At 41.8% G+C, this 12695-nt stretch overlaps 1 protein-coding gene across 1 annotated transcript in view; it reads left to right on the forward strand.

The window, feature by feature from the left end:
* Positions 1–12695, forward strand: part of FAM227B (family with sequence similarity 227 member B) — a 733538-nt gene that overhangs the window by 626821 nt on the left and 94022 nt on the right. The window contains exon 13 of the mRNA XM_082254045.1: positions 225–299. Coding sequence (XP_082110171.1) covers positions 225–299 — 75 coding nt within the window. The remainder of the gene's footprint in view (positions 1–224; positions 300–12695) is intronic.

Consider the following 12695-nt stretch of genomic DNA (forward strand, 5'->3'; position numbering starts at 1 on the left):
ATTGAGTTATTTGATCTAGAATTTTCATTTGGGCGGTTAGTAAATGGCTTGTCTCTGGCCAAGCACAATGCAGTATTCTGTAACTGGCCAATAAAAATAATTTTCCACAGAATGAACATATACTATAGCTGTTGACTTACTTTTTCACATATTGTCAACAAGTAATGTTTGTATGTTTGCACAATTCACTTTTGAAACAAAGTAACTGATGTTTCAATCCACAGGTTGGAAGCAAAGACCCAAAAAGAACTTGCAGAGATTCAGCAACAGAATGTGAAAGTCAAGAGGCAAATACAGAAGTATGAAATTAAATAAATATGAGAAATAATTTTTATCTTTCCAATAATTGCACATATGAACATCGGAGTAAATGCACTGATATGTCTATCTGAAAGTGGTGCAAATTAAACTTAAAGTGGTTGTAAACCCATTCATGAAATTTGACCTAGGCACATATATCTGTAGTGTTTACTTATCTCTCTCCAAAGCTCTGAGCGCTGTTTCTTTCTTTTGCTCCATCCCCCTGTTATCAGTAGAGTCACTTCTGACAAGTTCTCAGACACAAGAGATAACAGCAGCTGGAAATCTGTGTCAGGGAGGGTGCTTATAGACTGATAAGCGGAGAGTTGGTCTATTCACAGCACAGCTCAACATGTTTATTCGTTCCTCTGTCTATGTGGAGGGGGGGTGTGCCTTTCCCCCAATCAGCTCACATACAGTGTATGCCCAGACTCCCCTCCCACTGCTGAATGATAAAACAAAATTGTAACACGATCTGCACTTTCCAAAGAGTGTAGAAAGGGAAAGAAAGCAGATATACATGTAAAAATGATGTAGGGAGATTTATTGCATCTCTGTATATCATCTGAGGCTGTTCACATCACTAGGTATAGGAGGGGGTTTACACTCACTTTAAAGGATAAGTTCACCCCTAGGAGCATGTTACATGTTACACCCATATTTACATAACACATCCTTAGCTTCATTTTAAAAAAACAAACCCATTGCTGTAAGTAGTACACTTACAGATCTATTTATACAATGTTTTCATACAGCTTTCACACATTTTTAATTGAATTGAATTCAACTGGATTAATTCTTAAATACGGTTGCATTCATCAGCAGTATGAAACCCAAAAGCAAACATTTATTATGTTGCAGCTAGCCAATTCTTAGATGTTATGGCTGTATTAGTTTTCTTTTTTTAGGCTTTCCCCAAAATTACACTTACCCACTAAAATATATGATTGTATGTGGTGATTGATTACAGAGGATTGTCAACTCAAACCTATATGTATCCATTGGTGGATCACTGTCAATTATGAATGTGCTCCATTGACACTTGCATGTGCGTGGGGGCCCCCTGCCCTATTCATATATATTATTTATAATAACTTTACACTTTAATAGTTACTTATATACTTATAAAGAACCCTAAATCGAAATCTTTGTTTAAACCCCCAGGTACCAAAGATCCCAATTCATAAATCCAGAAAGATTTTGCTAAGTTCTCTAACATAGTTGTTCTCCCTCCAATAGTGTTTAGAGGCTTCTAGTTCCAAGAATTGTAACCTTCTAACATCTTTATTGTGTTTATCCTTAAAGTGTACAGATAAATAATGTTTATCAAACCCTTAGCTGATGTTCTTTATGTGTTCCTTGATTCTCTCCTTGAGGGGTCTTTTGGTTCTCGCAATATGCATTAAATTTCACGGACACAACACGGCATATACCACCCCCTTAGTGTCATATGATATGAAGTCCCTAATTGTATAAGATTTATGTGTAATCGGGTTGATGAACATTTTCTTTTTCCTCTAATTTTTTTTTTTTTTCATCCATTTTTCCCCTTTAAACTTTTTTCCCCTCCCCCCCTTCCCCATCCTCTCACACTCTAATTTTCTTTCTCTTTCTCTCCACTCCATTTTGTATATTCTCTTGTTTTCTTAAATTCTTTCCAATCCTCCCAAATGTCTGCCCCATCATTTTTCTCTTCTTCTCCCCATTCTTTTAGATATTCCAATGTTCTTATTTTCTCTACTCTTTTAACCCAATCTCCTATTGTCGGGGCTTCATCTTTCTGCCAAAATAACGGGATCAATCCCTTTGCCGCGTTTATCAAGAGGGGTATTAATGATGCTTTATACTGTCTTAAGCCTCGTACACACGCACCGATTGTTGGCCGTAAATTTTCGGCCAACGTCCGATGGGCCGATTATTGGCTTGTTAGTATGATGCTTTCGACAACCGACTGCGACTTTTCAGCCGAACAAAATTTGGTGTGCATGCTATAAAACTTTTGTTGGCCATCAAAAGAACGGCCGATTGTTCATCAGTCAGTACAGATTTCGGCCGACAAAAATCAGATGAGCAAGACTGGGCATGCTCAGAGAAGAAAAAACACACGGAAAGTAAACCATCACGTGACATCACTTCTGAAGTTGGTTGTTGTTGGCCGAAAAAATTTGTGTGCAGTCTAGAGCACATTTCAACCAACACAACATCACTGGACAAAAGTCGGCCGATCGGTCAGGCAACAATCGGTGCGTGTGTACGAGGCTTTATTGAGCTTTTTGTGCCGTGGAATAGGCAGTACCAGGGTTCTTCCGGGATCTCTACTTTCGTGATTTTTTTAATTTGGGCAAGTATCTCCCTCCAGTAGTTTTTTATTTTCGGGCAATCCCACCACACGAGGAGTAGAACGTATAATCTCGCTCTTTTGGGTGCAACACTCTCCATGTATCCAAAAGTTTGTATTGGAATAACTTCTTTTTAGTCGTTTTCAAGTGTGTTGTTCTACTCCTTTGTACACTCGACGAGCTATCCATCTCTGGGTCTAGGCAAAAGTTGAGATCTCCAGCCATAATAACCCACCCTTTTCTAAACTCCCTTAATTTATCCAGTATTTTCCCCAAATACTTCAGAGGTTTATCGTTTGGACACTATACATTTACTAAAGTCACTTCTCTAGTAAATAATTTCCCCTTCAAAAAGAGAAATCTCCCCTCATGGTCTGTCATCCTCTCTTCCAGGTCAAACTGCACCTCTTTGGTCATTCCAATGGCCACCCCCTTTGATTTTTTAGTTGTAGAGTCTGCATAATACCAAATGGGGTGGTCCCTGGAAAATAACCTAATATTAGATGAGTGCTGAATGTGAGTTTCCTGTAAGAAAACTATGTCAACTTCCAAGTTTTTAATTTCTTTCAGGATTTTTTGTCTTTTTTCCTCGGGAATTCATGCCTCTGACATTATACGTTACAAAATTAACACCTACCATCTAATTTTGGAATTTTTCTCTCCTCTTACTTTTTTTACATTTAGGCAGATTAGTAGACTATCTAGGAATCTTTCCTGTAAACTTAACAAGGCAAAGACATTTCTGACCGGACAATGGAGTGGACAATTTATACAATTTTTGTTCACCCTTACCCTTCTCTCCCATCCTCCCCTCTCCCTTCCCGCCCCCCCCTCCCCCCACCCCCTCTCTTCCTCCCTCCTTCGCCTCCATCCTCCAGGATGTATAGCCATGGGCTTCTAGGCCCTATCCCTTTGGGCCTTTCCAGTCGAAACCACTTCCTCCCTCCTTGTATTGACTTTTTCCCTTGGGTGGGACTCTGCAGCTGTACGCCTGACTCCCCTTACATCTCCAATGATGTCGTGTGGGAATAAATTTGCTTAGTTCCCCAGCGTTCCATCCAGTTCTCATAATTCTCTCTTCTCTTTTCTCATCAAACAACCCCCCTCTCCCCCCCTCCCACCGGTCCACCCCCCCCCCCCCCCCTGTCTCTATGGGGCTTTTTATCTCTTTCACTGTTTTATTTCTCCTTAGTCCCTAGATGCCAGTGGTCTTCTTTTTATACTTCTTTTCCCTTTGTGACTGTCCATCCAGGTATTTCAGGCATAGGAATTTTCAAATTCTCACAGAAATCCTCCAATTCTTCCGGAAATTGTATGAACAATGGAATATCGGAATGGGAATTAAATCACTGGAAACCAGGAAAGTTATTTTTTCGGGTTTCAGATGTGCTTAATTGAGGATTCCTATATATATATATATATATATATATATATAATGTTTTTATATGTATATATTTATGTAAAGTTGGCTCATTGTGAGTATACTGTTCATAACATCAGGGTGGATTTTAGTGTGTATTGACTTATTGTTACTTATTGTTTTTTATTGTTGTTTTTTATTGCTGTTTTTTAAGGTTGCAATTCTATATATCGCATTACCATGCCATTCACGGTCCTTATTATTATCAGGGAATTATTCCCTAAGGGGTACCTGAATGACTATTGATCCGGAATTTTAATAAACTACTATATATGACCAAACTTAGTTGTGAGGTCACATTAAACAATGTGAGAACACACCTGGATGGGGGGGGGGGGCACAGTGAGGTGTGACCTTGGGTATTGTTTTTTTATCACCTTTTGGAGAGGTTGGAGTAAACCGCACTTGGAAGTGGATGATGTTTGGATGGAGGGATTCATCACTTAAGAAATTATATGGACTGCACCTACTATTATTATTTATTTATGCACTTGAATTGCAGGATTTTTTAGCATTGAACATTATGAAGATGATGCTGTCACTTTGAGATTGGAGGCATTTATGTTGTTTTTGTTGTTTTCTATGTACTTTTTCATCCCACCGAATGACCACTATGCACTGTGCCGCCGCACAGTGCATTTTAAGCCCTGATTAGCTGAAGCAATGAAAGCTTTGCCCTATCAAGGCACAGAGCACTGTCAGAGCCATGTTTGGAGAAAGTAATGATGACTCTATCCAATCATGGCTCATTGCTCTTAGCTCCACCCCACACTATAAAAGTAGTCTTTCAATAGCTGCCGTTTGTAGTGTGAAATCAGCATGAAGAGAGATAGAACAGAGCTCTGCTCAGTGCTACTAGAGAGTTAGAGTGATATAGTGTGCTATTCTGTTTCTATTGTAAGTGTACAATATAATTTTAGTGTGAATCTAGTGATAGTTCAGTCAGTGTGAGTGAAGTGGCCATTCATTTTTCCTTTAGTGTCACTTTAGTGTGAATCTAGTGATAGTTCAGTCTGTGTGAGTGTATTAAACATTCATTTTTACTTTAGTGTGAATCTAGTGATAGTTTAGTCAGTGTGAGTGAGATATTTCTGTGCGTTAGTGCACATTTAATGCAGTATAGTTCTGTGCGTTATGTGCCATTTAACGCAGTATATTTCAGTGCATTACTGCATGTTTAACGCAGTATAGTTCTGTGCATTATGTGCCATTTAACGCAGTATATTTCAGTGCGTTAGTGCACGTTTAACGCTGTATATTTCAGTGCATTGCTGTATGCTTAACGCAGTATATTTCTGTGCGTTACTACATGTTAAATGTAGTATATTTCTGTGTGTTACTGCACATTTAAAGGAGTGAATTTCTGTGCGTTAGTGCACATGTAACGCAGTACATTTCTATGCGTTACTGCACGTTTAAAGCAGCAAATTTCAGTACATTATGTGCCATTTAACGCAGTATATTTCAGTGCGTTAGCGCACATTTAACACAGTATATTTCAGTGTGTTACATGCCGTTTACTGCAGTATATTTCTGTGCATTAGTACACGTTTAACGCGGTATATTTCAGTGCATTATGTGCCGTTTAACTCAGTATATTTCTATGTGTTAGTGCACATTTAACGCAGTATATTTCTGTACATTAGTACACATTTAATGCAGTATAGTTCTGTGCGTTATGTGCCATTTAACGCAGTATATTTCAGTGTGTTATTGCTTGTTTAACGCTGTATATTTCAGTGCGTTACTGCATGTTTAACGCAGTATAGTTCTGTGCGTTGCTGCATGTTTAACACAGTATATTTCTGTGTGTTACTGCATATTTAAAGCAGTAAATTTCTGTGCGTTAGTGCACATTTAACGCAGTATATTTCTGTGCGTTACTGCACATTTATGCAGCAAATATCAGTACATTATGTGCTGTTTAACGCAGTGTATTTCAGTGCATTACATGCCGTTTACTGCAGTACATTTCTGTGCATTAGTGCACGTTTAACGCAGTATATTTCAGTGCATTATGTGCCGTTTAACGCAGTATATTTCTATGCATTAGTGCACATTTAATGCAGTTTATTTCTGTGCGTTAGTGCACATTTAACGCAGTATAGTTCTGTGCGTTATGTGCCATTTAACACAGTTTATTTCAGTGCGTTACTGCATGTTTAACGCAGTATAGTTCTGTGCATTATGTACCATTTAACGCAGTATATTTCAGTGCGTTAGTGCACGTTTAACGCTGTATATTTCAGTGCATTACTGCATGTTTAATGCAGTGTATTTCTGTGTGTTACTGCACATTTAAAGCAGTAAATTTCTGTGCGTTAATGCGCATTTAACTCAGTATATTTCTGTGCGTTACTGCACATTTAACGCAGCAAATTTCAGTACATTATGTGTCGTTTAACGCAGTATATTTCAGTGTGTCAGTGCAGATTTAACACAGTATATTTCAGTGCGATACATGCCGTTTACTGCAGTATATTTCTGTGTGTTAGTGCTCTTTTAACGCAGTATATTTCAGTGCATTATGTGCCATTTAATGCAGTATATTTCTGTGCGTTAGTGCATGCTTAACGCAGTATGTTTCAGTGCGCTTTGTGCTGTTTAACGCAGTATATTTCTGTGCCTTACTGCACGTTTATCGCAGTATTTTTCAAGTCATTATGTGCCGTTTAACGCAGTATATTTCTGTGTGATAGTGCATGTTTAACGCAGTATATTTCTGTGCATTAGTGCACATTTTACTCAGTATATTTCTGTGTGTTAGAGCACCTTTAACGCAGTATATTTCAATGCGTTACTGCACATTTAACGCAGTATATTTCTGTGTGTTACTGCACATTTATCGCAATATATTTCAGTGTGTTACTGCACTATAACGCAGTATATTTAGTGCACATTTAAGGCAATACATTTCTGTGCTTTAGTGCACGTTTAATGCGGTATATTTCTGTGCGTTAGTGGAGTGTCTCTGTGTAGTGAATACTCAGGTTAAAGTGCACCAAACACCACTTTCCATTGATTAAAGTGCATTCACGTACATTTTTCCCATCTTTGTTACATTTTGTTAATAAGCACCTTCCCATCATGTCTGGGAGGCCAACAAGGAGAGGCAGACGTTCCCATGGCACTGTGAGGGGGCCAGCAGCATATGTGTCCACAGGCAAAGGTGGACGTGGTCAGTCCTCAAGCAGGACATAATTTCCTCTGTTTAGTGATGCTATCCAGCCACAGCATGCAGAGGAGGTGGTGGACTGGCTTACTAAACCATCCTCATCCTCCGTCACCCAAGCAGAGACTAGTGTGCAGTCCACTGCAGCTGCCAGAGTGGCTAAATCTGTCTCCTTGTCCACAGCTATTCCTGCCATAGCCCCAACATCAGGCATGGAGGAGTCAGCTGAGTTATTTGAACATAACTTCGGCCACTTGCTCCTTGATGATGCACAGCCATTACTTAAATCAGATGTTGGTTCTGAAGTTGAGGAAGGTAGGAACATGAGCCTGCATAGCGTCAGAACACTGGTACACAAATTGGCAGTCGTGTACCCCCAGCCGCAGCGTATTGCCAAGTTGTCTCCAGTGGTAATGAGGATGGAGGAGATGATAAGGTCACTGACGCCACTTGGGTGCTGGATAGAGCAGAAGAGGAAAGTGAGGGTGAGACGCAACCCTAACAAGATAGCCATCATATAGGAGTTGAGAGCAGCCACCTCATTCCAGCTGTTATTTCCCAGCACCCTTCCCACAGTTTAGCTGTCTGGGCCTTTTTTAGCACATGTGCAGGCGATCGCACTGTTGCAATTTGCAAACTTTGCCTTAAGAACATCAAGCATGGCAAAAACACCAGCCATTTGGGTACCACATGCTTGACAAGGCATTTAACCTCCCACCACTCAGACCGTTGGCAAGAGCACCTGAAAGCCACACAAAAGGGATGCAAATCTGTTTCTCCTCCTTACTCGCCTCAGTCTACCCCCACTATACATCATTACCTCTCAGCAGCCTCCACTGACAGGGATGATGGTATAGCGCAGGGTGTCCCAGGTCCTTGCAGAACATCTGGCAGTAGCACACCACTAGTTGTAGACTGCCCCATCTGCTGCAGCAGAAAAAAATACAGTCACTGCCACCCACATTCCCATCGTCTAAATGCAAGCTTGTCAAAACGGCTGGCTTTACAACTTCTGCATTTCCGTCTGCTGGAATCTGCCCCCTTCCGTGAAGTTGCAGAATGTGCTGTACCACAATGCCAGGTTTCCCCGTCGCTATTTCTTTTCACATAAGGCCATTCCAGCTCTGCATCTTCACATGGAAGGCAATGTTGTGGCATCGTTTGGCAAGGCAGTAAGCCACAAAGTCCACATTACTGCTGACACATGGTCCAGGAAGCATGGTCAGGGATGCTATATTTCATTCACAGCACACTGGGTAACTCTGCTTACAATTTGGAAGGATGCAGGACAGGGCTCAGTGCTGAAACTTGTTGTGCCACCATGTCTCCACATGGCCTCTCCAGGAATGGTGGTGTGCGATAATAGCACATACCTCCTGTCTGCCCTTAGACAGGGAAAGTTGACACATGTGCCGTGCCTGGCACATGTCCTTAATTTGGTGGTGTAGCATTTCCCAAATAGTTTCCCAGGGTTGGAAGATCTGCTAAAGCAGGCCAGAAGAGCCTGTAGCCATTTCAGGCTGTCATACACAGCCAGTGCTTGGTTGGCTGAAATTCAGTGGCAAGTGCACCTGTCAGTAAACTGCCTGATTTGTGACATGCCTACCAGGTGGATCTCGACTTTAGGCATGCTGCATCGGCTGAGGGCCATCAACGACATGGCACAACGACAGCCTCAGGACAGTTCAGGTTTTTTTCTCCACGCCAATGGCTGCTGATAAAGGGTGCATGCACTGTACTGTCACCATTCGAGGAGCCGTGACAATGCATGCATCAGTGACATAAACCCTGTTGTGTTCCTGCTGGAGCAGACTCTGCATGGCATTATCAACAGGGCACTCAAGGCAGACCAGTGGGAGAAAGAGGATGACTTCCTTTCCTCCCAAAGCCCACTTTATACAGACACCATTCTTCCTACGCCACAGAACACACAAGAGGGGAGGGAGGAGGATTCTGTCAGTTTTGGAGGCATTGAAGCAGAGGAAGACATACATCAACCCTCAACAGATGGTTTCCCATCCCCAGCAGTGACCCCATAGGAGTCTGCTTCTCATGCCTCCACAAACTTGCGGGGCATGGGCTCCCTCATGCTTCAAAGCCTGCAAAAGCACTCAAGAATACGTGGCATGAAGGAGAAGGATCGCTATTGTTTGACAACCCTCCTTTACCACCGTTACAAGGGTAAAGTCTCATCCCGTCTCCACAGAGGGTGCAGAAAATGAAATCTCTTAAGGACACTTTTTTTTCATTGATATATGTTCCCCAGGGCAGTGCCCGGACCCCAATAACCATTGTATGCCCAATTACTTGCATTAATGCCCTCAAAATGGGCACTTTTGATTTTTCCAGTTTGGGTCTTAGACTTCAATGGGGTTCATTATTTGGTTCTGAACTTCCGCGATGTTCGAAAGTTCTGGTGCGAACCGAATAGGGGGTCGTTCAGCCCATCCCTGTTTGTTGGTGTTTTTAAAGCTGTGAGTACATCTAACACTCCCCACAGACTGACTATGCTGCTGTCCAAAGGTGCCCCTCATGCTTCTTCATCCAGATTGAGGGCACTCTAATACAGGAGGTGTGTTACTGGCCAAATCACCAAGTGAAAAAAGTGAACACAAGTCTGTCCAGTTCAACCCAAAAAAAGAAAAACAACAAATGCATACACAAATCAAAGACCTCTATATACACTATCCTTTACCCTCAGTTAATCCAGAGGAAGGCAAAAAAAAATATTAGCGGAAGCCAATAAAGCATGATGCAATTTGCTCCAGTTTGGGAAAAAATTCCTTCCTGGTCTCCCAGGAGGCAATCTGATATTCCCTAAATCAACTTTACCCTAGAAAATATTAGTATCCATTTATATTATGTACATTTAGGAAAGAATCTAGGCCTTTTTTGAAAAACAATCTACTGAGCTGGCCAGAACCAGCTCTTGAGGGAGTCTATTCCACATTTTCCCAGCTCTTAATGTATAGAGGCCTTTCTGTATTTGAAAGTTAAATCTCTTTTCCTCCAGACGTAAAGAGTGCCCCGTTGTCCTCTATGATGACCTTACAGTGAATAACTCAACACCAAGTTCACTATATGGACCACTTATGTATTAGAATTGGACGACCAGTTTAGGCTGAGTAAAAGTTCAGGCCTGAACATTATTCGGCTCTACATCAGGGGACATTGTTTTTTTATTTTTAATAAAGGAATTGTCAAAATGTGTGTGCGTGTTTTTTATTATTTTTTACACTTTTTTGGTGAATGGGTAGGGTACTATATACACCATACTCATTCACATAGAGGTTCAGGGGCTGGGTTCTGGGGACTCGTCCAGATTCCGATAAGCCCCCACAACCACAGCCTAAGGCTGTCAGGAAGAGGCCTTTGTTCCCATCAACAAGCACCCCCCATGTTGAGGGCATGTGGCCTGGTAAGATTCAGGAGGGGGGCACTCGCTCACCCCCCCCCCTTTTTCTAATCTGCCAGGCTGCATGCTTAGATAAAGGTCCGATATGGATTTTGGGGGAGACCCCATGGCATTTTTTTTAGATTTTGGTGTGGGGTTCCCCTTAAAATCCATACCAGACCCAAAGGGCATGGTATGGATTGGGGAGGACACCCATGCTGTTTTTTGAAACATTTTTGTATGTACAATGGTATTGTATTGCCGGCAAATGTCAGTTTTGTTGCAGCAAGTTCTATACATGGTACAGAGGTTTAGGGGGTGTGTGAAGTGATTGGCGCTGCCTATGTTATATCAATAATCAATAATATCAATAAAGTATGTAAATAAAATGTCATCCAAATCCTGCTACCAACATATTAATCACAGGTAATTAAATAAATAGTATCACATGAACCATATATACAAAGGACATATACTGTATATCACGTGCAAATAGTGCAATAAAGTGACAAGTGGTCATTTTAAACAGGTAGATGCTGATAATAAATCAAAGTGGCCCAAATAAATAAAGTGCTAAGTGGTGGTGCAAAATTTTCTGGATAAGATTAAATAGATATTCTGATGGTAATATAGGTGGGTATTTAAAAAATATATAAAATATATAAATTAAATATAGACAAATAAAGTGCAAATGCTACAAAATTCTGGTGTTAAGGTGACAAGTGTGAAAAATGGCAAAATCCACAAACTTGTTGTGCAACAATATAAAGGAACAAAATATTAATGTGACAGGTGTGAAACTTGTGGCTCAGCAAGAAAAATATCAAGCAAAAAATTGGACGGTGAAAATTAATGATAAATCAATAGGTGATTAAATTAATATTTAAAATTCAAAAAGGTCCATAAGTAGTTGATAAGTGCAAAGTCCAAAAATGTATATATTATAAGGTGCTTTCTTGAGGTGATCCGGAGTGGGTGTGCGGGGAAGGAATCTTGTGCTCCCCTCTCAATACAGCCCGCACTTACCAGAGCTAAATACCCCTACAGGGGTGGCCAGCTTGTAGTTAATATTGGGGTTCACTCCCGTATGGCAGGGGTCCTGGACCCTGATAACCTTAGCTGTGGTCCTTCTCTCAGATCATCTCTCAGGGGTGCAATTTAGGCTCATAAACATCAATGGACATCAGTATCCCAAGGGTAATAGAAGGTAATCCCAGGTCATATATAAAGGAAGAATGCTTGTGATGACATCATATTGAGCAATGAAAGCTGGTTCTTGAAACAGGAACAAGATCTTAATGTTCTAGCAAGGGCAGGCCCGAAGAGCCGCTTGATGTGTTGAGTCCTCTGTTCTCGTGCCTAATGACTCTGCTAACAGCTGGTCACCAGCCAGGTGTGTCAGAGTTCACAGCTGTTAGCAGAGTTATTAGGCACGAGAACAGAGGACTTAACACATCAAGCGGCTCTTCGGGCCTGCCCTTGTAACCTTGCTCCTGCTAGATCATTAAGATCTTGTTCCTGTTTCAAGAAGCAGCTTTCATTGCTCAATGTGATGTCATCACAAGCATTCTTCCTTTATATATGACCTGGGATTACCTTCTATTACCCTTGGGATACTGATGTCCATTGATGTTTATGAGCCTAAATTGCACCCCTGAGAGATGATCTGAGAGAAGGACCACAGCTAAGGTTATCAGGGTCCAGGACCCCTGCCATACGGGAGTGAACCCCAATATTAACTACAAGCTGGCCACAGGGCCGGACTGACCTACCGGGATACCGGGAAATTTCCCGGTTGGCCGCCAGCCCTGGGGCCACTTTGAGGTAGGGGCGCCTTTAAGAAGCATTGGGGCCACCGGGCCGGCCGCTGTGATGATTGCCGCTGCAGCGGCCCCGGCCCCCGCTGCGCTCCAGAGTGACGGTCTTCTATGTCAGCCGCTGTGAGCGGCATGACGTCACATCCGGCGGCTGCGCGGCGGTGGATCAAGATGACTGGCTGCCTGCAAGACTGTCACGGCGCCGACGCAGATCCCTCCCACACAGACGAAATGCACCAGCAGCAGTGGCCAG

Source organism: Pelophylax lessonae, assembly GCF_965119305.1.
Source record: "Pelophylax lessonae genome assembly, chromosome: 4".
In the NCBI taxonomy this organism is placed as follows: Eukaryota; Metazoa; Chordata; class Amphibia; order Anura; family Ranidae; genus Pelophylax; species Pelophylax lessonae.